The 24,999-nt window shown below is 40.3% G+C and overlaps 1 protein-coding gene across 1 annotated transcript in view; it reads left to right on the top strand.

Annotated features, from left to right (window-relative positions):
• WRN (WRN RecQ like helicase) overlaps window positions 1-24,999 on the top strand; it is a 196,331-nt gene that overhangs the window by 36,687 nt on the left and 134,645 nt on the right. Inside the window, exons 4-7 of the mRNA XM_055134049.1 lie at window positions 9,735-9,836; window positions 11,082-11,194; window positions 20,396-20,541; window positions 20,952-21,100. Coding sequence (XP_054990024.1) covers window positions 9,735-9,836; window positions 11,082-11,194; window positions 20,396-20,541; window positions 20,952-21,100 — 510 coding nt within the window. The remainder of the gene's footprint in view (window positions 1-9,734; window positions 9,837-11,081; window positions 11,195-20,395; window positions 20,542-20,951; window positions 21,101-24,999) is intronic.

Raw genomic sequence — 24,999 nt, 5'->3', positions numbered from 1 at the left:
ACTCTGTGAATAGCAAATCTTGTCTTTTAGGTTTATTAAAATATATTTTAAGATGATCTGTGTGCATCAGTCTCTTACTGCTATTGTGAGTGTGTTTGAATTTATGGCAAGTAATAAGCGTATTAACAAGCAGTAGCATTTATAATATTTACTGTTAATAGAATGCATTTTATATAGTATACATATTTTATCTTACTACTGATGATACAGGACGGGAGCGATAGCACAGCAGGTAGGGCGTTTGTCTTGCATGAGGCCTACCCGGGTTGATTCCTCTGTCCCTCTTAGAGAGCCCAGCAAGCTACTGAGAGTGTCCCACCTGCACCGCAGAGCCCGGCAAGGTACCTGTGGCATATTTGATATGCCCAAAACAGTAACGAGTCTCACAATGGAGACGTTACTGGTGCGCGCTCGAGCAAATCAATGAACAATGGGACGATAGTGCTACAGTGCTACTGATGATACAAACGGTAACACCAGGATTTGTGTTGTCAGTTTTAATTCAGTAAATCATAAATTTTTTATCCAATGCCACAGTTTGCTGATGACTATTAGTATAGATGATATATATGAGTCCCAGACTTTCAAATGTAGAATCATAATTATATGTTTTTTCTGTATTAGAGCATGTTATACTTTGGATTAATGGCTCATTTTGGATGGATGCAGAAAGAAAAAGAAAAAGAAAAAAACTGCACAAAGGAAGCTGTGTTGTTTTGGAACCTTGGCCCCTGCCATCCCCCCCTCCACTTTCTACCCATAAATTATCATTTTCTTTTTTTTTTTTGTTGGCAGTGTGCAGGCAAGCACCCTGTCCACTATACTACTGCTCTGGCCTTGATTTGAAATACATTAAAATATATTTTGAATTTCTCATAGGGATTTTAACAAAAAAAAAACCCAAATGTGTTGTTTATCATATTTTTAACATATTGAAGCCTTCAATGTGTTTATTTTATTTTTAGCTCAGATCAAAATTTATTCTGCCATCTTTTTATTTTTTTTTACTTTTTAAAATATTTTTTTATTTTTTTTAATTAGTGAGTCACAGTGAGGGTACAGTTACAGATTCAAACATTTCATACTTGTTTTTCCCTCATGCAGTGTTCGGGAGCCCATTCCTCCACCAGTGTCCATTCTCCACCACCAATGAACCCAGTATCCCTCCCACCCCCCCAATCCCATACGCCCCACCTCGCCTCTGTGGCAGGGCATTCCAATTTGTTCTCTCTCTCTCTCTCTCTCTCTCTCTCTCTCTTTCTCTCTCTCTCTCTCTCTCTCTCTCTCTCCTTTTGGGTGTTGTGTTCTGCAACAGGGGTATTGAGTGGCCATCATGTTCGGTCACTAGTCCACTTTCAGCTTGCATTTCCCTTACCACGCGGGATCTCTAATCACATTTTACTTAGTGTTCCCTTCTCCATTTGGTATGACTTTCCCCCAGCGTGTGAGGCCAACTTCCAAGCTATGGAGCCAACCTCCTGGTATTATATACTACTATTCTTGGGTATTAGTCTCCTACTCTGTTATTTTATATTCCACAGATGAGTGCAATCTTTCTATGTCTGTCCCTCCCTTTCTGGCTCATTTCACTTAGCATGATACTTTCCATGTTGATCCACTTATATGCAAAGTTCATGACTTCATCTTTTCTAAGAGCTGCATAGTATTCCATTGTATAGATGTACTAGAGTTTCTTTTTTTTAATTAATTTTTTAATTTTTAAAAATTTATTGAATCACCGTGAGATAGGTACAAGCTTTCATGTTTGGGTTATAATCTCACAATGATCAAACACCCATCCCTCCACCAGTGCACATTCCCCACCACCAGTGTCCCGGGTATAACCCCCCTTTCCCATCTACCCACTGCCTCCATGGGAGACAATATTCCCCATACTCTCTTTCTACTTTTGGACATTATGACTTGCAACACAGACACTGAGAGGTCATCATGTTTGGTCCATTATCTACTTTCCGCGTGCATCTCCCATCCCAACTGGTTCCTTCAGACATCATTTTCTTAGTGATCCCTTTTCTATTCCATCTGCCTTCTCCTCTCCACTCATGAAGCAGGCTTCCAGCTATGAGGCAATCCCCCGGCCCTTGTATCTACTGTCCTGGGGTGTCAGCCTCATGTGATGCTATCCTACACACCACAAATGAGTGCAGTCCCTCTATGTCTGTCCCTCTCTTTCTGACTCATTTCACTTAGCATGATACTCTCCATGTTTATCCATTTATAAGCAAATTTCATGATTCCATCTCTCCCAACAGCTGCATAGTATTCCATTGTATAGATGTACCAAAGTTTCTTTAACCAGTCATCTGTTTTAGGGCACTCTGAGTTGTTTCCAGATTTTGGCTATTGTGAACAGCGTAAAGCCCAATTTAATACTTTCCACTGACAACAAATTTACATGAACTATCTCAGATACAGAAAATCTGCAGATAAGAAAAGGAGGCAGTAGGGAATTAGTGGCACATATCAATTAGTGGCAGAATCACAATTTAAACTCAGACCATTGGAATCTGGAGCCATATTGTTAAACACATCCCTCCCTCCTCTCATAAATGAGGGATGTACTAGAGTTTCTTTAACCAGTCATCTGTTCTCGGGCACTCGGGTTTTTTCCAGGTTCTGGCTATTGTAAACAGTGCTGCGATGAACATATAAGTGCAGATGTCATTTCGACTATACTTTTTTGTTTCTCCAGGGTATATTCCCAGAAGTGGTATTGCTGGATCAAATGGAAGCTCAACTCCTAATTTTTTGAGAAGCGTCCATATTGTTTTCCAAAGGGGCTGGACCAGTCGGCATTCCCACCAGCAGTGTAGAAGGGTCCCTTTCTCCCCACATCCTCTCCAACAACGGTTGCTTTTGTTCTTTTGGATGTGTGCCATTCTCTGTGGTGTGAGATAGTATCTCATGGTTGTTTTGATCTGCATCTCCCTGATGATTAGTGATGCAGAGCAGTTTTTCAGGTGCCTTTTAGCCATTTGTATCTCTTCCTTGGAAAAGTTTCTGTTTATTTCTTCGGCCCATTTTCTGATGGGGTTGGATGTTTTCTTCTTGTAGAGTTCAACCAGTGCTTTATATACCCTTGATATCAACCCTTTATCGGATGGGTATTGGGTGAATATCCTTTCCCATTCTGTAGATTGCCTTTGTATTCTGGTCACTGTGTGTTTTGTGGTGCAGAAGCTTCTTAGTTTAATATAGTCCCATTTGTTTATCTCTGTTTCTACTTGATTGCTTAGTTCCGTGTCATCTTTGAAGATACCTTTAGCTTCAGTATCATAAAGGGTTTTGCCAACCTTGTCTTCGATGTACCTTATGGATTGTGGTCTGATGTTGAGGTCTTTAATCCATTTTGATCTGATTTTTGTGCATGGTGTCAGGTCGAGGTCTAAGCCCATTCTTTTGCATGTGGTTGTCCAGTTATACCAGCACCATTTGTTGAGGAGGCTTTCCTTGCTCCACTTCACATTTCTTTTTTTTTTTTAAATTTTTATTATATCACCATGTGGAAAGATACACAGATTTCAGGTTTATGTCTCAGTTATACAATATTCAAACACCATTCCTTCACCAGTGCCCATATTCCACCACCAGAATCCCCAGTATGCCCCCGCCCCCCACCCCCCACTGTATAACTGATGAATTTCACTTCATTTTCTCTTTAACTTGATTACGTTCCATATTGCAAAACAAAACTCACTATTGTTGTTGGAGTTTCCCCCTAAGAAAGACAGCCTTACTAAGGAAGCATTTGATAATTGGTTTTCCATTAAAAGATTGTATGTTTTCAGTTTTTAGAAAAGGTCACGGTTCGGATGTGTTCCAGTCCCGCAACCCGGAGCCGTGTTAGTTGCTGCTCAGTGTCGCCAGGGCTCCATTTGGAGAAGGCGTCCCAGGTGCACCTCCTCCGGCTGGATCCCTGGTGTTGTTGGCCCGGATTCCAGTCCGGACCATTTCTCATGCCGCATTGCTCACCAGACTGCCTGGCCTCTTCTCTGTTTAATATGGCAAGATGGCGCCGAGGGTAGGTCGAGGGCGGGACTTCCGGCGGCCGGGGCCATTTGGAGTTTGGGCTGGCGCTGCCCCACTCCAGTGCCTCCCCGTGGTTCGGATGTGTTCCAGTCCCGCAACCCGGAGCCATGTTAGTTGCTGCTCAGTGTCGCCAGGGCTCCATTTTGAGAAGGCGCACTTCACATTTCTTATCAAATATTAAGTGATCATACATTTGGGGTTGTGTGTAGGGATATTCCACTCTGTTCCATTGGTCTGTGGCTCTGCCTTTGTGCCGGTACCATGCTTTTTTAATTGTTACCACTTTGTAGTAAAGCTTAAGGTTGGGGAGGGTGATACCTCCCATCATCTTTTTCCCAAGAATTGTTTTAGCTATCCATGGGCATTTATTGTTCCATATGAATTTCAGGATTTTTCGATCCATTTCTTTGAAGAATGTCATGGGTATCCTTATAGGGATCGCGTTATGTCTGTATAGTGCTTTGGGGAGTATTGACATTTTGACAATGTTGATTCTCCCTATCCATGAGCAGGGGATATGTTTCCATTTCCTCATGTCCTCTTTTATTTCATGGAGTAGCGTTTTATATTTTCTTTGTAGAGGTTCTTTGCTTCTTTAGTTAAGCTGATTTCAAGGTTTTTGATTTCCTGGGGCACGATTGTGAACGGGATTGCTTTTTTCATGTCCCTTTCCTCTGTTTCATTGTTTGCATATAAGAAGGCCATGTTTTTTTTGGTATTGATATTATAGCTGCGACTTTACTGTACAGGTCAGTTGTTTCTAAGAGTTTCTTAGTAGAGCTTTTAGGCTTCTCTAGGTATAGTATCATATCGTCTGTGAATAGTGAGAGTTTGACTTCTTCCTTTCCTATCTGAATGCCCTTAATTTATTTTTCTTGCCTAATGGCTATTGCTAGTACTTCAGTATTGTATTGAAGAGAGTGGTGAGAGTGGGCATCCTTGTCTTGTCCTCCATCTTAGAGGCCCTCAGTTTTTCCCCATTCAGGATAATGTTAGCCATAGGTTCGTGGTAGATGGCTTTGACTATCTTGAGGAAAGTTCCACTAAAACCCATTTTGGTGAGAGTTTTCATCATGAATGGATGTTGGATCTTGTCAAATGTTTTTTCTGCATATATTCATATGATCATATGGTTTTTATCTTTAGTTTTGTTGATATGCTGGATTATGTTGATTGATTTCCGAATATTAAACCATCCTTGCATCCCCGGAATGATTTCACTTGATCATGGTGTATGATTTTTTTGATGATTTGTTGGATTCTATTTGCTAGTATTTTGTTGAGGATCTTTGCATCGGTGTTCATCAGGGATATTGGTCTATAGTTTTCTTTGTTAGTGGTCTCTTTCTTTCCTTTTGGTATTAGGGAGATGTGTGCCTCACAAAAACTGTTCGGGAGGGTTCCTGTCTTTTCAATTTCCTGGAAAAGCTTGAGGAGAACTGGCAACAAGTCTTCTTTAAACGTTTGGAAGAATTCGCAGGAGAATCCATCTGGACCTGGGCTTTTATTTTTGGGGAGACTTTTGATTACAGTTTTGATTTCCTGGATATTTATGGGCCTATTCAGGTATTTCAAGTCTTCTTGCTTCAGTCTTAGGAGATTGTAAGAATTAAGGAATTCGTCCATTTCTTTTAGATTCTCTTGTTTTGTGGCATACAGACTTTCAAAGTAGTCTCTGATGATCTTTTGAATCTCCTTGGTTTCTGTTGTGTTGCCCCCCTTTTCATTTCTGATTTGATTTATTAGGGTACTCTCTCTTTCTTTGTGAGTCTTGCTAGCGGTTTATCAGTCTTATTTATTTTCTCGAAGAACCAACTCTTTGTTTCATTGATCTTTCGGATTGTTTTTCGGGTTTCCATATCATTAATTTCTGCTCTAAGTTTTATTATTTCTTTCCTTTGATCTGGTTTGGGTTCCTTTTGCTGGTTCTCTTCTAAGATCTTGAGCTACGAAGTCAAGCTATCTATATAGGCCCTTTCTTCCTTCCTGAGGAATGCTTGCAGAGCTATAAATTTTCCCCTTAACACAGCTTTAGCTGCGTCCCATAGGTTCTGGTAGCTTGTGTCTTCATTCTCATTTGCTTTGAGGTATTTTTTGATTTCTTCCTTGATTTCCTTAATGACCCACTCATTGTTCAACAGTGAGTTGTTTAATTTCCGGGTGTTTGATTTGGCTCTCCGTGTCTGTGTGTGATTAACTTCCATCTTCAGTGCATCATGGTCTGAAAAGATAGTTGATACAATTTCTATCTTCCCAATTCTATTAAGGTATAATTTGTGGCCCAGAACGTGGTCTATTTTGGAAAATGTTCCATGTGTGCTGGAAAAGAATGTGTATTCTTTCATTTTGGGGTGGATGGCCCTGTATAGGTCTATTAGCCCTGTCTCCTCCATTTCTTCCTTCAGAGCCATTGTTTCCTTGCTGAGTGTTGTTCTTGTCCACCTATCCAGAGGTGATGAGGCAGTGTTGAAGTCTCCAACTACTATCGTGGTGCTAGTTATCCCCTTTAAATTCTGTTAGGAGTTCTTTTAAGTATTTTGCTGCTTGTTCATTAGGTATGTATTTGTTTAAGAGTGTGATTTCTTCCTGTTGTACATATCCCTTGATGAATAGAAAATGGCCTTCGCTGTCTCTTCTGATCTTTTTCAGCTTGAAATCTATGTTGTCGGATATTAGTATGGCCACCCCAGCTTTTTTGAGGGAGTTGTTTGCTTGCAGAATTGTTTTCCATCCTTTGACTTTGAATCTGTGTTTGTTCTGGCTATTCAAATGTTTTTTTGTAGGCAGCAGAAAGTTAGGTTTAGTTTCCGAATCCATTTTGCCACTCTGTGCCTCTTGATTGGTGCATTTAAACTGTTAACATTGAGAAAAATTACTGTCATGGGATTTTGTGCTATCTTTCTGTAGGGTTTGTTGTTCTTGTAGGGTTTTTCCTTGTCTTATAGTAGTCCTTTTAGTCCTTCTTTTAAGTTTGGTCTTGAGTCTATGAAGTTCTTGAGCTGTTGTTTCTACCTGAAATAATAGTGCATGGTTCCTTCAAGTTTAACTGAGAGTTTAGCCGGGTAAAGTATTCTTGGTGAGGCGTTCATTTCATTAAGTTTTTTCACTATATCCCACCATTGTCTTCGGGCTTGGAAGGTGTCTTCTGATAGGTCTTCTGTGAATCTAAGGGGTGCTCCTTTGTATGTGATTTCCTTCTTTGATCTTGCTGCTTGCAGCATTGTGTCTCTATCCACGGCATCCATTATTCTGACTATGATATGCCTTGGGGATTTTTTATTTGGGTCCCTTTTAGCTGGCACCCTTCGGACTCCTTGGATCTGGATGCCCACGTTCTCTAGCTCTCGGAATTTCTTAGCAATGATGTCTTTAATTGTGTGTTTTTTTTTTCATTTGGATTGGTTCCCTGTGCTTCTGGTACTCCAATGATTCTTATGTTGTTTCTCTTGAGGTCATCCCCTAAGACTCTAATTCGTTCTAGAGCCATTTTGAGGTCTTTTGCCATTATTTTTGTTGCCTATATGCTTTGTGCAGCTCATCTTCAAGCTCACTGATTCTGTCTCCGGCTGTAGTCATTCTACTATTGAGGGCTCCTGCTGAGTTTTTTCTTGCATCTACTGATTCTTTTAATTGTGTCACTTCTGTTTGTAGCTTTGAAATTTCTTCTCTCATTTCTTCCCTGGATTATCTTGGTGGACCGTTCCAAAGCTGCATCCATATCCTCCCTTAATTTATTGGATGTTCGTTTCATAGTTGCTTTGAGTTCATCAACCATCTTTACGATTTCCTCTCTGAATCCTTTATCTGAGAGGAGGTTATATTTCTGGGAAGTCCCTGTTAAGGTTTCTGAGATCCTCTCTTCCATCTCTCCTGGCGGTGGGGATTTTCGCTGTTTCTTCATGTTGTTATGGGCTTTGCTGTCAGGCACACTTCCTTAGCTTGTGAGGGGCCTCAGTTGAAGACATGGGCTATGGTCTCTTTACAAAGGACTTCTTCTGCAGCTTGATGTGTTCACTGGGGAAGAGGCGGGGCTCAGGATGGCGAGAAGAGGTGACTGCATAAATTATAATTTCCCCCCCCACAATCCTGGTTGAGATCTTTTTCCCTATCTCATGAGGTAGCTTACATTGCTAGCTGTTAACACTTATCTTGCCAGTGCTTAAGAGTGGTAGAGTTTGTTATGTATGGAGGTTTAAGTGGCTTAAAATTTTTCTTTCCTAATTATTTTTATCCTATTTGTGGGTTTATATTTAGCAAAATGAACAATTAAACATAGATACTTGCTGGGTGGTTAAAGATTTCTTCATAGTTCGTATTCCTAAATATTAAATGTAACAGGTTACTCCCAAGTCATAAAAATTTGTTTTGCCCATGTCTTACCATAGAATATGAGGGCCAGAAAGATAGTACATCAGATAAGGTGCTTGCCTGGCACTTGTTCAGCCGGGTTCCATTCCTGGCATTCCATAATGTTCCCAAGCATCACCAGAAGTGATTCCTGAGTGTAGAGCAGCAGTACAGGAGTGACCCCTGAGCACAACCAGGTGTGAGCTCCAGCCCCCCCACCCTGCTCAAAAGCAAAAACCAAAACAAAACCAAGACAATATTAGTTGGCTAGTATTTCATTGTGTTCATGTGTCACATCTGCTTGATTCCTCTTTTCTGTCACTGGGCATTTAGGTTGTTTCCAAATCTTGGTCATTATGAAGTATTGAAGAGAACATAGATGTGAATATATCTTTCCAATTAGTGTTTTTGTGTCTGTTGGATGCATAACTAGGAGTAGAATTTTTGAATCTATTTTTAATTTTTTTGGGAAATGTTCCTATTTTTCTGAGGATCTGACCAGTTTCCATATTCACCCAATGTATGACGCATGGGTCAGTCATTTCTTCTTTGAAACAGCACTTGATGTGTTTGGTCTTTAGATTCAGGGCACTGTCATAGTTGTGAAGTGATACCTCAGTGTAGGTTTTTGTTTTGGTTTTTGTTTGGGGGCCACACCGTTGGATCTCAGGGCTTACTCCTGGCTGAGTGCCTGGATTCCTCGTGGTGGGCTCAGGACACCAGGGGGGATCACTGAACCAGGGCTGGCCACATGCATTCAAGTGTCCTACCCTCTGGACCCTCTAGCCTGCCATGTTGTTTTGGTAATGGTCATAAACATTCATTTTTATTATAATTTAAGTCACCTGGTTATACTGGTGTTACTGTTAGAGTTCATGGTTTTGAGTATAAAGTTAATGTATCTTGACCATCCCCAAACTGCCCAGACTCTGCACCACTGTCCTTGGGTCACTTCTAGTCTGCCATTTGCCCTCTAAAATCCCTTCCCTAGCTGCTTGGTAACCTTGGCTTTTTAGAATGTGCCTCCTGGCCCTCTGTATGTATAAAGGAGACTCATTTTAGAAGAAGAAACACTAAGCACATAGTTACTAGATCTAGAACATGGCATTTGTTTCTCTCTTTTATATTCTAGCATGCGCTTTCTCTCTTTCCCTACCCTGTCTCTTTAAATTCTAGCTCTTTTGATCTATACTTGGGCTTGGAGATAACTTTCCTTAAATATGTGTGTTTCGTTCTTTAGCTGTTTTAACAAGCCTGTCCTCAGGTTTTTTTTTTTCCCCCCAAAGATTGCTCGTATTTACTCACAAAGTAATTTTGTTTCTGGATTTTGCAACTAGAGCATTTCCATGATGAGTAAAAAAAAGGAAACAGCTTCACAGCGGAGACTTCCTGAGTGGATGTCTGTGCAGAATAAGAAATGTGATGTAGAAGAGAAAAAGGTATGGAGTTTATCAATTAACTTTACATCCTAGAATTAACTTTGCTAGTAAAATGAGGCAATGCTCACTTTGTAATCCTCAATTAGTACTTGAATTAGAATCGTTATTAGGCGAATGAACCATAATCTAGTCATTAAATCGCATAGATTTATTGGGGTAGAGCAATAGGACAGTGGCTAGGATTCTTGCCTTGTATGAGGCCAGCCTGGGTTCAATCCCTGGCATCCCATATGGTCCCCTGAGCACTGCCAGAAGTAATTCCTGAGTGCAGAGTAATTCCTTGAGCATCAATGGTTTGGCCCAAAAGCCAAAAAAAAAAAAAAAAGTTTTAAAACCCATAGGTGACTATAAATGAGATTAAAATAGAATTGAGTTTGCAGTAATAGTTCTTTCTCTTATTTCCCTCTTGTCTTGTTTGTTTGGTTGACCTTACTAATTTGTTCTAGCTCAGGTAATAATTTAGGCAGTATTGACTTTGATGAATTTTGATAATTAAGACAATTTATGTCCTCAGATTTAAGATCTACCTCCCAGTCCTCACTGTTGTCAGGCAACATTATTACATTGAGAAGAGTATATAACTACATAAAACTCATTATTTAAAAAAATTTTTTTTTATTAGTGAATCACCGTGAGGTATAGTTACAAACTTATGAACTTTCATGTTTGCATTTGGTTTACATCCCTCCACCAGTGCCCATTCTTCTCCACCAATGTTCCCAGTATCCCTCCCATCATCCCCACCCCTACCCCCATCACCCCACATCTGGGGCAGGGCATTCCCTTTTGTTCTCTCTCCTGTTGGGTGTTGTAAAAAACTCATTAATTTAAGTGAGCTTTTGGGCAGGGTGTTTTGGGTCACTTCCCCTGGTGCTGGGGGTATTCTTGGCTCTGTGTCCTTAGGCATGATTCTGAAAGGTGCTCAGGAGCCCCTGTGGATGCTGGGGATAGAGCTGGGGTCAGTGCTTGCAAGGCAAGTTCTCCTGTATCTCTTGCTCCTAAGTAAGTGCTTTTATAAAAAACAGGATTAAGACTTTTTGGCAAACGAACTTCTTAGAAAAATAATTTCACTGTGGAAAGCTTGATTTTGTTACATGGTTTTTATGGCTTCATTAGATACAAAGAAATACTTGAGAAAATTTAGGATTATAATTTGGGTGCTTCTGTAAATTCTTTTATTATGTTGAACTTTTTTTATTTAATATGGACTTACCTATTTCTTTCCAAAATTCTCTTTAACTCAAGTTATCTATTCAGAAGAGTGTTTTTGAAGATGATCTCCCCTTCTTAGAATTCACTGGATCCATTATGTATAGTTATGAAGCAAGCGATTGCTCTTTTTTAGCGGAAGATATTAGGTAAGAGGTTTGCTTTTTTTTTCTAGTTCTATTTCATTTTGGAACCTTAGAAAAGAACTGTTTTAGTACTATTTGCAAATGGAGGTGTATTTAAGAGATGGTGATTTCTACATTGTAGACTATTACTGATGAGTTTTCATTTCTGATAATAGAACTTTAAATCACTGAGTTAAATTTGTAATATACTTTTTATTTATGTCTTTCTATGTATTGTAACTTTTTGAGTTTTCCTACCTAAGTTGTTTATAGAACTAATCAGCACATTATATTTTACCAATTTAAGGGGAACAAGGCAAATATTTAATTTCTAAACACCCTCTTATATATTTCATTAAAAATTCAACACAGTATTGAATAATGATTGTGATTGACTCTTACATTTAGTTAGCAACAATTACAGCAAATAAGCCAACGAACATTGGAAATGGTTGCTAGTAGTTTTAGAAATTGCCTTGTCAAACTAGGATTTTACAGTAATTCAATCTAAATCTCTTGGAACAGTTCCAAGTAAATGTAACAAGAAATTCATTCAAAAAACAAAAAACAAAAGAAGGGGCTGGAGCGATAGCACAGCGGGTAGGGCGTTTGCCTCGCACTCGGCCAACCCGGGTTCGATTCCCAGCATCCCATATGGTCCCCTGAGCACCGCCAGGGGTAATTCCTGAGTGTAGAGCCAGGAGTAACCCCTGTGCATTGCCGGGTGTGACCCCCCCCCAAAAAAAAGCAAAAAAAAAAAAAAGAAATTCATTCAAATCACTGTCACTGTCATCCCGTTGCTCATTGATTTGTTCGAGCGGGCACCAGTAGTGTCTCTCATTGAGAGACTTATTGTTTTTGGCATATCCAGTTCCCACGGGTAGCTTGCCAGGCTCTGCCGCGTGGGCTCGATACTCTCGGTAGCTTGCTGGGCTCTCTGAGAGGGGCGAAGAAATAGAACTCGGGTAGGCTGCGGCTAAGTCAAGATACAAAATATAATCAAACTCATTGTTGGTGAAGACTTCCTAGGAAGGACACTAAAGGGATATCAGTCAATTTCTTGACATTTTCTAAGAACTCAGAGAAGTGGAGAGAATGCCTACTAAAAAGAAAGAGAAACTTGAAAATAGGGCAAAGGTCAGCTATACGACTTGGGGTCCCAGCGAGTGCTTGCAGCCATGTGCCCAGACTGTGAACTAAGCTTTTGCTCCACGCCAGCTAAGGGGGGAAATATCCTTCCTTGGTTTTTCTTCCCTCCGGGAGGAATCGGTGCGGTGTCCACCATGTTATGGAACTTTTAGAGAGGTATGAACTTGGTGGCGCAGGAAAAAAAAATGTGTGTTTTAAATGTGAAACAGTGGGACGCTCGGACAGTCTCAGGCCGGGGCTGGTACTGGCTCGAGCTCCGCCGAGACTCAACCCAGGTGGCCATGCCTTTGCACAGCCACCTAGCTGCTATACGACCAGGATCCAGAGCCAGCTATACGACTTGGGGTCCCAGCGAGTGCTTGCAGCCATGTGCCCAGACTGTGAACTAAGCTTTTGCTCCATGATGTTCCAGGAAGGGAAATGATGCTATTTCCAACTTAAGTCTCCCTGGACTTAATTACTAAAATACAGAAATCCTAAACCGCGAGGCCGAGCGACTTTATTTCTCTTCATTCTCATCACTGGAAAACTAATTATCAAATGTTTCCTTGTCAATAGGGCTATATTCTTGGGGGATAAACTCCAACAAGAATAATGAGTTCTATCTTGAAACACCAACAACAATAATGATTTTTGTGTTGAAATAAGGAATGTAATCAAGGTAAAGAGAAAAGGAAGTGAAATTTGTCAGTCTGTGTGGGGGGGGTTAGGGGCTGGAGGCTGATAGGTATACTCCTTTTGTTTTGTTTTGTTTTATCTTTTTTAGGTGATGGAATATGGTCACTGGTGAAGGGATGGGTGTTTGAGCATTGTATGATCAAGACATAAGCCTGAGAACTTTGTAACTTTCCATATGGTGATTCAATTAAAAAAAAATCTTTTATGACATTAAAAAAAATAGGGCAAGAACAGATGACTGGTTGAAGAAACTTTGGTACATCTATACAATGGAATACTATGCAGCTGTTAGAAAAAAATGAGGTCATGAAGTTTACATATAAGTAGATCAACATGGAAAGTATCATGCTAAGTGAAATGAGTCAGAAAGAGAGAGACAGACATAGAAAGATTGCACTCATCTGTGGAATATAGAATAATAGACTAGGAGTCTAATACCCAAGAATAGTAGAAATAAGTACTAGGAGGTTGATTCCATGGCTTGGAGGCTGTTCTCTTATTCTGGGCAACTCAGAGAAGGGAGCACCAAGTAAAATGTGGTCGGAGGTCATGCGGGGGAGGAGTGACGCGTGCCGATTGTAGACTAGAGATTGAACACAATGGCTGCTCAATACCTTTACTGCAAACCACAATACCTAATCAGAGAGAGAGAACGAAAGGGAATACCCTGCCATAGTGGCAGTTTGGGGTGGGGGGAGACGGGACTGGGGAGGGTGGGAGGGACCCTGGGTTTACTGGTTGTGGGGAATGGGCTCTGGCGAAGGGATGGGTTATCGAACTCTGTATGGGGGAAACATGAGCACAAAAATGTATAAATCTGTAACTGTACCCTCACGTTGATTCACTAATTAAAAATAAACTATTAAAAAAATAGGGCAAAGGTGACAAGGCCCATTGTGAAAAAGAAATAAAAACCTATATCCCATGTAAAAAGTTAAGTCCAAAGAATTCTGTATACCAGGAGCGATCCCTTTGGTCTAATTTTTGTTTGTTCAGAGTAGCTCATAAAACATAAAGGAGAACATCCTAACTTACTCATCAGTGATGCTGCAAGGAAAGTGGGAAGGATGTGGAATAGCATTCCTGCACATGACATGCAATCTTGTGAAAAGAAGGCTGCTAAGCTGAAGTAAAGATACAAAAAGCATGTGGGCTTGCCTTGCATGCAGCCAACCAGGGTTTAATTCCCAGCATCCCATTTAGTTCCCAGAGTCTGCCAGGAGTGGTTCTTGGTATACTCCCCTACAAAACAAAAAAGATAAGGTGCATAATAAAAAGGATAAGGTGCATAGTAACTTAGTTTTAGCACAGCTTTTTTTAAGCCCTTGCTAAACATTTCTTGTATATAATTCTATTTTCAAAGAGTAAAATTGAAATGTAAAACCGTATAAGATGTGCTTTTAAACTGTTCAGTGTCCTTTTTCATATAGTTAATACACTGCTCCGTGTGTCTTCAGATGGTCTTGTTGTGAAACTTAGGGAACAGGAAAGGACTCGGAGGGCTGGAGTCTTGCTTTGCATACAGGAGTCCCAGTTCAGTCTCCAGAACTTCATGGGCCCCCAGCTGACAGAAATAACCCTTGAGCGCTAAGTAGAGCTCAGTAGTGCTCACAACAAAACAAAACAAAACAAAAAATAAAACATAGCCTATCTTGTTAGCATGTTTAATAGTTAACTCTGTCTGGCATAGGATGGAGGTTGTAAACTGGCATAAAATTTAAAGCAGGTTCTTGTTAGTGCACAGTACAGTTTTATCTGGGAGCTAGGTTTTGCTTTGGGCTTGGGTTGATTTTTGCAGAGCTGGGAGGGAACCCTGGGCCTCACACATGCAAGGCAAGTGCTCTATCCATTGATCTACATTCCACACTTCATGGTAGTATTTTTTTAAATGTTTAGTTGTCTCTAATGCAGTTTATATGAAATGATTTTTCTCTGAACTGAATACCATGCAGTAATTGCAAAACAAACAAAAAAACTTGGCACTTGTTATGTTGACATTCTGAATGCTTCTTCTAAGTAAATACAATTTTAAAAAATTAGTATTTTTTTTTCATGGGTCTGAAATGTTTTTCCTTTTGGGATTTCCCAAGTGGTACTTAATCTTTATTGAACTCACATTGGCTTATTACACCTATAAGTTTCAGACATACAGTCTTACAATTTGCTATCTGAATATCTTAATCCCTTAGAATTTTTTCAAATATCAGGGCTGGAGCAATAGCACAGTGGGTAGGGCATTTGCCTTGTGCGCGGCCAACCCGGGTTCGATTCCCAGCATCCCATATGGTCCCCTGAGCACTGCCCGAGGTGATTCCTGGGTGCAGCGCCAGGAGTAACCCCTGTGCATCTCCAGGTTTGACCCAAAAAGGAAAAAAAAAAAGAATTTTTTCAAATATCTCAATTCGAATTTTTATTCTCCTCATTATGAGATATAGTAGGTATATGGATGAAAAATTTTTATCAGCTAATTATATGAAAAGATAAATACTGTAACACATGTGACCCAAAATAGGCAAAGCAAAAGACTAACTTTCTCTCAAGAAGAAAAATTTCAGGTCTGGGAGACAAGACAGGGGTAGAGTGCCCTGACCTGGGCCTGATCCAGGTTAGATCCCCGGCACCACACAGTTTCTTTTTCGGGGGCTGAGCGGCACCCAGGAGCCTCAGGGATTACTCCTGGTTCTGCACACAGAAATTACTCGTGGTAGTGCTTAGGGGATCATACAGCATGCTGGAGATCGAACCTGGGTTGGATGTGTGCAGGACAAGTGCTCTACCCACTCTACTCTCTCTCCTGACACATGGTTTCCTAAGTCTATCAGGTACAACCCTGGAAGCCCCAGAGCATCACTGAGCACCCAACACCACAAGGGTGCCTGGGTAATTCCTGCCACTGCAGGGCCCAAGCAGCACCACATCCTTACTTAGGCTCTGGTACTGAAACATTCAAATATTTTTGGAAATTTTTCTACCTACCCATTTTCTTTTATTTTTTTGATACTGGGGATTGAATGTAGTGTCTCACATATAGAAGACTTGTGCTTTGCCCCATTCCTGACTCCTATAAGTTAAAAAAAAATCACGAATCAGGAATCACGAAATCCCGTTAATCACCGATTTCTCGGGCGTGCTCAGTAACATCTCATTTCGTCCTTTCCCTGAAATCTTAGAAGTCCATCTCGACTCGGCCCTCCTAACCTAATGATGTTGCACTGGGGGCTCTTCAGGGTCAGGGGAATGAGATTCAGCTTGTTACTGGATTTTGCATATAAATACACCATGGGAAGCTTGCAAGGCTCTCCCATGTGGGTAGGAAACTCTCAGAAGATTGCCAGTTTCTCCCAGAGGGAGAAGTAGGCTAAAGATATCTTGAGGCCACTTTGCTTCTGGGAGCTTGCTTTTAAGTCTCTCTCTGGATGTTGGCCGTTGATGGGATTACACACACCTGGGTTCCTCTGCTGGTACCTTCATGCGTGAGGCCTGTCTGAATGTGTGGAGAGGGGCCTCCAGCATGGCTGTAGCTAGGTTCCTGTGGTCTTTGGCCGCCGGGAGCTCTGCTCGGGGTGGGGAGGGAAGCTGGAGGCCATCCCCTCCGAGGGGCCCCAGGGAACACAGCCAGGAGTTCGAGCAAGAGACTCTCTTATAAAAAAAAAATAATTAAAAAATTATTTTAAATTGGATTGAAAGGGAGAGAGAAATTAAGTTGTTTGTTAATGGTTGTAGTCTGGAAATAAAATTCAGGTGTATTTTCCCCACTGTATTCATATGATCAATTTTGGGTCTCAGACATGGAACTTAATTTGTCTCACACACAAGGTAAAAATCTGTTATTTGTAATTATATAATACAACTGTTCTCTCCTTAGCATTGTTACACTCTGTGATACTTGTCATGGGAGAGGGTTGAACTACAGTTAATTGTGCTCTATGACTATTCCTGGTTCTCTGAACCCATTGTGATGCTTTATGGACCATCATGTGGTGTCAGGGATCAAGCTAGAGTTAGCCACAGGCAGGGCAAGCACCTTACTCCCTGTACTGTTTCTATGGCCCTTTCCTGCAACATAGCTTAGTGTAATACAGATAAGTGATTTGAAGAATGTAGAGTTGATAAATTGTGTTTTAGGAATTACAGGCAAATCCTGTTGATGGTGGGGTTGACCACATTATTTTTAGTTATTGTTGGTATAGCCTTTACACAGTGCGATTGTGCTCTGCCTCTGCAGTGTATTTGTCCTGATTGAGGGCCTCGTTGAGTTCTTTTGTGTATTTTAGGGTTTTGAGTTTTATTTAGCTGGGGCCAGCTCGAGTGCCCCAGCTAACAGTGTTTGCTGGTCAGTAGGGCTCTCGCCCGTGGTGGGGTTGGGGAGCATCCATGCGTTGATGGGGACTGAACTTAGGGCTTTGTACATGTGCAAAGGTTCAGCATAGTCAGGGATTGAACCAGGGGCTCCTGCATGCGGCCCTTGAGTCATCTCCTTGTCCCTTTTGTACTTTCAAAAATAATCTTTCCTCTAGATTCTTTGTGTTTTTTTTAAAGTCTGAACACTATTTGGTCCTTTCATAATGTCCACTAGTAATCTCCTTTTCTAATTTTTATTCTTTGTAGTTATTTTTTATTAAAATATTTTTATCCTATTTATGTTACACTTTTCTGCTCTTTGTCATGGGTGGCAGTCTTTTCGTTTATTATTTTTTTTAATTGTTCATTGTAATTTTACCTTGTGAAATGAATGTTGAATTTTGTTATCATCAGAAAAAGGGAGGAGACCATTACTCTATCAGGTAGTTAAATTATTGAAAGATTGATTTTTATTTTGTAACTTATTATTCTTTTTTTTTTTTTTTTTTGCTTTTTGGGTTACACCCAGCGATGCTCAGGGGTCACTCTTGGCCCTGCACTCAGGAATTACCCCTGGCCATGCTCAGGGGACCATATGGGATGCTGGGAATCGAACCCTGATTGGCCGCATGCAAGGCAAACGCACTACCCACTATGCCACCACTCCAGCCCCTGTAACTTATTCTTAATTCAAAATATTTTTGGAGTTCTCCAGTTATGCAAGGAGGCCCTGGGACCCTTCCCTCCATATTCAGGCTGGCCAGGCAGGCCTGATGGGTCATTGTTAGGGCCTGGCTCTGTAGTATTGTTCCAGCATGCAATCCTGGGACCACCAGTGCCATGCCTGGAGGTATTTAGGGGGGCACTTGGTACAAGCGTTCAAACTTGAGGACTTGCAAGTGCTACGGATGCTCTGGCCCTTTCGAATATTCTCCCCAGTTCTTGAGATTTATTTCTGAGTTTTGTTCTATAGAACCAGTCTGCAGGGTAATAAAATTAATCTGGGAATAATTTGACTCTGTAATAAGATACAGCCTTTCTAAAGTCTTTGTTCAGAATTTGAATGCCTCTTCCTGCTTTGCCAGCCTTAGGAGTTGTTCGGTAGAGGTCTCCTGGTGCTTTTTGTCCGGCCCCCTGGTTTCATTCTGCGCTTGGGTGTCTTTTCCTTGTTAGCTTCCCCCTACCCAGAGCTCCACCTACAACTATGTTTTAGAGCTCCTGAGTCTCTGATTATGAAACCGGTTTCCTCAACTCAGCACTTTACTTGGTATTCTCTCTGTTCTCTTGTCTGGAATGTGTTCTGGGCAGAAGGCTGGTACAGTGATAGGGATTACCCTTTGCAGAGCACATATTCCTGTGTTGACCATTGTCCATTGTTTGAGAACTCTGATTTATATTTGTGTAACACGCTTGTTCATAAAAGAAAGGGATTTCTGATCACTGTTACTCAGTATTGGCTCAAAGCGATGGTTGAACTAAATTTAAAAAAAATTTAGAATGTAAAAATATGTGAAGTAAGCAAATGTGAATGATAATCTAGAATAAAATAAAATTCTGCATTGTTCATACTTATTTTTATTAAATATTAATAATATTTCCCATAAATTTTTAAGAAATGCAACACTGGACCAGAGAGATAGTTCAGGGGTTATGGCTTTTGCCTTGCATGAGGGTGACCCTGGTTCTATTCCTGGTATGTGTATGGTTCACCTGGCAGAGGTGACCCCTGAGCACAGAACTAGGTGTATAAGTCCTGAGCACTGTCAGCTGTGGTCCAAACCCCACCTTCCTTCCACCAAAAGAGACATTGAAATACAACTCCAGCCCAGTATGTCCTTTCTGATCTTCCCCTCTATAGTTCTTCGAGACAATTGCAATAGGAATTAGTGTTTAGCATTATTTTATGTACCACATACAATAATTTCATGTGATAGTTAAAATTTATCATCAAAATTTCATATCCATAAATATAGGCTATATTTTCCATTTAAAAACTTACAAATTACTTTTAACCTATATAAATAGACTCATCTTTTTGATTCAATAGTTTGCTTTTCTGAGAAAATTTATTTTCAATGTATGTAGTTCAACTTTAGCCTTTATATAATACACCATTGTTCGATCTGGCTACAGTCTGTTTATTCTCTTCTGACAGAAATGTTATCATTTGCATTTTTGCCAGTAAGGGCAGTGTTGCAATGAATATTCTTAAACATTTCTGTCTTTGTGTGTACATACAAGAGCTTCAAAAATCTATGAGAAAAAAATGCCAGGGCATAGTGTTTATGTACCTTAAACGAGATATTGTCAAAGCTTCTTTCTAGAGCATTTTATCATTTCATATTCACTACTACATGATGTGCCCAAATAGATATCCTTTTTATCACTTGATAATATAAAATATAAAGCTCTTAATTTTTGCCAGTGGATTTCTTTGAGCTGATCGACAATTTGGTTCCTTTTTTTCTCCTCCCTCTCCTTCTCTTCCCCCTCCTTTTCTCTCTTCCTCTTCAAGATCATTTGTATTTTTCTTACTGAATTTCGGGGTGGATGGGACTCACCGGTAGTGCTCAGGAGGCCGGGGGGCCTTTCCTGGCGGTTCTTGTTCAGTGAGTGACCGGAGGAAGTGGTGCTGGTCCGCCTTGCTGTTGCCATGCTGGAGTAGCTATGCTGCACTGGTGCTGCCTGGGGCCTCGGAGCCACGCCGAGTGGTGCCTGGTGGTCTCTAGGCAGCCCCTGGTGCATGCACGGCACGTAGGCATGTGCCTTAACCCCTGTGCTATCTTTCTGACACCTTCTTTTTAAAAAATAGGGCAAGGGGTTGAACCAGCATCTCACATATGAGTCATTCTTGTTTTCTTCCACAAAGCCACATCCCAGTTACCTTAATGACCTTTTAAGAAATTTATAATATTTTTTTTTCTCGGGGTTTATTATCAGCTATATATATCACAGGTGTCTTGTCAGTTTTTTCTTTAAACTTTTTGAATGATGTCTGTAGTTCGGAGGAAGTTAAAATTCTAATGTAGTTAATTTTTGGTATTTTTCTTCCTTTAGCAAGAGTCTATCGGATGGACATGTGGTAGGATTTGATATAGAATGGCCACCAGTATACCGCAAAGGGCAACTGGGCAAAGTTGCACTCATTCAGTTATGTGTGTCAGAAAGCAAATGTTACTTGTTTCATATTCCTTCGGCATCAGGTTGGTATTCCTTTTGTTTCATTTCAATAATATTCAGTATGGATACTTATTAATGTAATCCTTCTAAAATTAAGCTTTCAAATTAGTTGGTGCTTCTTAGATCACCTTGTTTTTATTTCAGTATTTGTGTTCTACCTGATTTACTCACATTTATGATTTTTTTAGATGTTTGATTTATCTCACCAAAATGAATGTTATTTCTGGTTTGGAGAGGTAACATTTAAGTCGGTTGCTGTCTTATCATTTAACAACAGCACTTTTTTGTTTTAGATAATAAAAATACTCAGCATAAATGTATTTATGAATTTAAACCTACCACACAAATTTGGATACAAGCTTAAAATGTGTAAGAAATACAAAATAAATTTGTCCTATTTGATAGATAGTATGTAATAACAGTAAAATGTTAGTTTTTCCTCAGGGATTAAAACTGTTGCTTGAAAATGAAGCAATTAAAAAGGCAGGTGTAGGAATTGAAGGAGATCAGTGGAAACTCCTACGTGACTTTGATGTTAAATTGAAGAGCCTTGTGGAACTAGCAGATGTTGCCAATGAAAAGGTATTAGTAATCTACCTTTGTTTCAAGATGTTACTTCTGCATGAGTATTAGAATTTTTTTTTAACTGAATAACTAGTGATTTATTTCCTAATATGATGTAGAATTTGTAGAATGGGTCCAGGACTGTGACTTCACTTAGTGATATATTTTTTAAAAATTTAATTTTAGGCACCTGGTTTATAATATTGTTTTTTGCTTTTCTTAATTCTTTTTTTCATTTTTATTTTTTAAATTTTAATGATTTACAAAGTTGCTAGTAGTTGAGTTCCAGGCATACAGTAATTCAATACCAATCCCTCCACCAACGTTCCCAGGTTCCCTCCCCTCCCAGCCCTCACTCCAAGGCCACCAGTCAATTTGACAGGCGCATCGCAGAGTTTCAGCGGTTCCTGCTTAGAGGTCATGTTTTCAGTTCTATTGACTGTGTTTGGATAGATAGCTATATACCTCACTCTTATCACTGGCATAATTGAAGTCCTGATGCCTGTTAACTCTTTACTTCTTATTCTCTTCTTTATTCTTAATTTTTTTTTTTACTTCTGTGTTCATCTCTTCTCTAAACACTGGAGCCAAGGATGACATAAGTATCCCCCCTTTACTACAGTGTTTTCTCATCCAGTATTCTTTATTCCACAGATAAGTAAGCTCAGCTTCTGTTTGTCTTTGTTCTTCTTACTTCACCCAACTTGATATCTTCCAGTTCCAACCTCGTTGCAGCAAATTGTATAATTTCATCATTCCTTGCAGCTGCATAGTATTCCTTTTTTTTTCCCCCCCCACAATGATCAAACACCCACCCCTCCATCAGTGCACATTCCCCACCACCAATATCCCGGGTATACCCCCCTTTTCCCACCTTCCCTCTGCCTCCATGGCACATGGCAGACAGTATTCCCCATACTCTCTCTCTATTTTTGGGCATTATGGTTTGCAACACAGACACTGAGAGGTCATTGTGTTTGATCCGTTATCTACTTCCAGCACACATCTCCCATCCCGACTGATTCCTCCAGCCAGCATTTTCTTAGTTATCCCTTCTCTATTCCATCTGCCTTCTCCCCTCTGCTCGTGAAGCAGTCTTCCAGCTATGGGGCAATACCCCTGGCCCTTGTATCTACTGTCCTTGGGTGTCTGCCTCATGTGATGCTATCCTAAACTCCACAAATGAGTGCAGTCCCTCTATGTCTGTCCCTCTCTTTCTGACTCATTTCACTTAGCATGATACTCTTCATGTCTATCCATTTATAAGCAAATTTCATGACTTCATCTCTCCTAATAGCTGTATAATATTCCATTGTGTAGATGTACCAAAGTTTCTTTAACCAGTTGTCTGTTCTAGGGCACTTGAGTTGTTTCCATATTTTGGCTATTGTGAACAGTGCTGCAATGAACATATAGGGACAGATATCATTTCTAATGCCAGGCATAAAAGTCAGATCAAAGTGGATTAAAGACCTCAGTATCAGACATGAATCTATAAGGTACATAGAGGAAGATGTAGGCAGAACTCTCCATGACATTGAAGCTAAAAGCATCTTCAAGGATGAAACAGCACTGACCATGCAAATAGAAGCAAACATAAACAAATGGAACTACATCAAACTAAGAGGCTTCTGCACTTCAAAAGAAACAGTGACCAAAATACAGAGAGAGCCCACAGAATGGGAAAGAATATTTGCTCAATACCCATCTGGTAAGGGATTAATATCCAGGATATACAAGATACTAGTAGAATTGTACAAGAAAAAAAGCTCCAACCCTATCAAAAAATAGAGAGAAGAAATGAACAAGTTTCCTCAAAAAAGAAATACAAATGGCCAAAAACACATGAAAAATGCTCCACATCGCCAGTCATCAGGGAGATGTAAATCAGAACAACAGTGAGATATCATCTCACACCACAGAGACTGGCATGCATTCAAAAGAACAGAAGCAACCAGTGCTGGCGTGCATGTGGGGAAAAAGGGACCTTCTTTCACTGTTGGTAGGAATGCCGACTGGTCCAGCCTTTCTGGAAAACAATATGGACAGTGCTTCACAAACTAGAAATTGAGCTTCCATATGACCCTGCAATACCACTTCTAGGAATATATCTTGAGAATAATCTCTTGTTAAGCTGATTTCTTGGTACTTCATTTTTCGGAGGCACCTTTGTGAATTGAATTGTTTTTTAGTATTTTTTGTTGATATGGTCCATTAGTTGATTTGTACATATTGAACAAGCCTTGGTTCCCTAGAATGACTCTCTTCTGATTTGGTAAATGATCCTTTTGATACTGTTGTTGGATTCATTTTGTAAGATTTTGTTGAGAATATTTGTTTCCATATTCATCAGGGACATGATCTGTAATGTTCTTTTTGCTTCTGCTTTTGTTTGTTATATTGGCTTCATTGAAGCTGTTAGGATGGCTGCCTAACATTACTTTGGAAGAATATTTGAGGAAATTAGGTCGTAATCTTCGATGGTTTGGTTGATTTCACTAGTCATCTTGTTTGGATCTTGATTTTTGTTGGGGAGATTTTTAATTACTGTTTCAATTTTCTTATTCATGCTTGATCTGTTTGTCTCTTCCTAATTCAATTTTGGGAGATTATAGAGTTCTAAAATTTCATCTATTTCTTTCTAGGTTCTGAAGCTTAGAATCATAGTAACCTCCTGTGATTTTTTTTTAAATAAATTTATTTATTGAATTACCATGAGAACAGTTACAAAGCTTTTTGGTTTAAGTCTCGGTCATACAATGATGAAACACTCGTCCCTTCACCAGTGCACATTTTCTACCACCAAAAACCCTAGTATACCCCCCATGCCATACCCTCCCCCTACCTGTGTGTCAGATGATTTCCACATTACTCTCTCTCTACTTCAGTTACATTCAATATTTCGACACTAGACCCACCATTATCATTTGGGATTTCCCCTCAACACTCAGACCTGCTGAAAATGCAGCATTAGACAGTTTGTTTTCTATTGCTGATTATGAAGAACATATGATGTTGTAACTGAGTGGTTTTGGAATTCTGAAATTTTAATAATTAACTCTGGAGGGATTTCTGCCAAAAGCTGCTGGGTTCCGAGTTTCACTTGTGTGTCTCTGGGATCTGGTCGTTAAACAGCTCGATCAGTAGCCGGAGGGACTGTTCGTGGGCAGTGACTTGGGGTCTTGTTGGGGCGGGGGAGGACAAAGACTGGCTCCACCCCATCCTGTGAGGCCCCGAGTGTCTTGTCAGTGCTGGCCCATACCTGACTATCCACTGGCCTCTGGAAGATAGGAGCCACCGAGCCACCAGGGGAATAGGCGGAACCTCCTGTGATCTTTCATATTTATCAGATGTCTGTTGTAATTTCTCCCCCTTCATCTCTGTCTGATCGGTTTAGATTTCTCTTTTTACCCTCCTGAGTCTCATGAAGGTTTTTTCAATCTTGTTTATTGATTTGAAAAAACAAGTCCTGCTTCATTTATTCTGTATTGTAGTACTGATTTCCGTATCATTGATTTCTGCTCTCAGTTTTTATTATTTCCTTCCTTCTACTTTAGGATTCATTTTTTATTCTTTTTTTTTCTAGTTTTCAAACAGTGGGGTTAGGCTATTGATTGCAGCTTTTTTGCTACTTCCATGTCAGCCTGTGTTTCTGTATTCTTTCCTTGTAGCATTGCTTTACTGACTGCCAGAGTGTATGGGCGCGCATGAACCTCTTGGGATACTTTGCTTTTGGTATTTTCTGACTTGGGTTGGCGACAGTCTGGTGTTCCCACTTGGGGACTTCCTTTGTAGCATGAGCCTGTGGACTGCATGGTAGCTGGAACCCAGAGCCAGGGGTTGTGGTGGAGACTGCTACAGGGTGTCACTAGGCTGACACCCTATTAGGCAGAGCTCCCGACTGCCCCCAGTCAGCG

Source organism: Sorex araneus, chromosome 1 (assembly GCF_027595985.1).
Source record: "Sorex araneus isolate mSorAra2 chromosome 1, mSorAra2.pri, whole genome shotgun sequence".
NCBI classification, from domain to species: Eukaryota; Metazoa; Chordata; class Mammalia; order Eulipotyphla; family Soricidae; genus Sorex; species Sorex araneus.
This window is presented reverse-complemented; position numbering and strand designations above follow the sequence as displayed.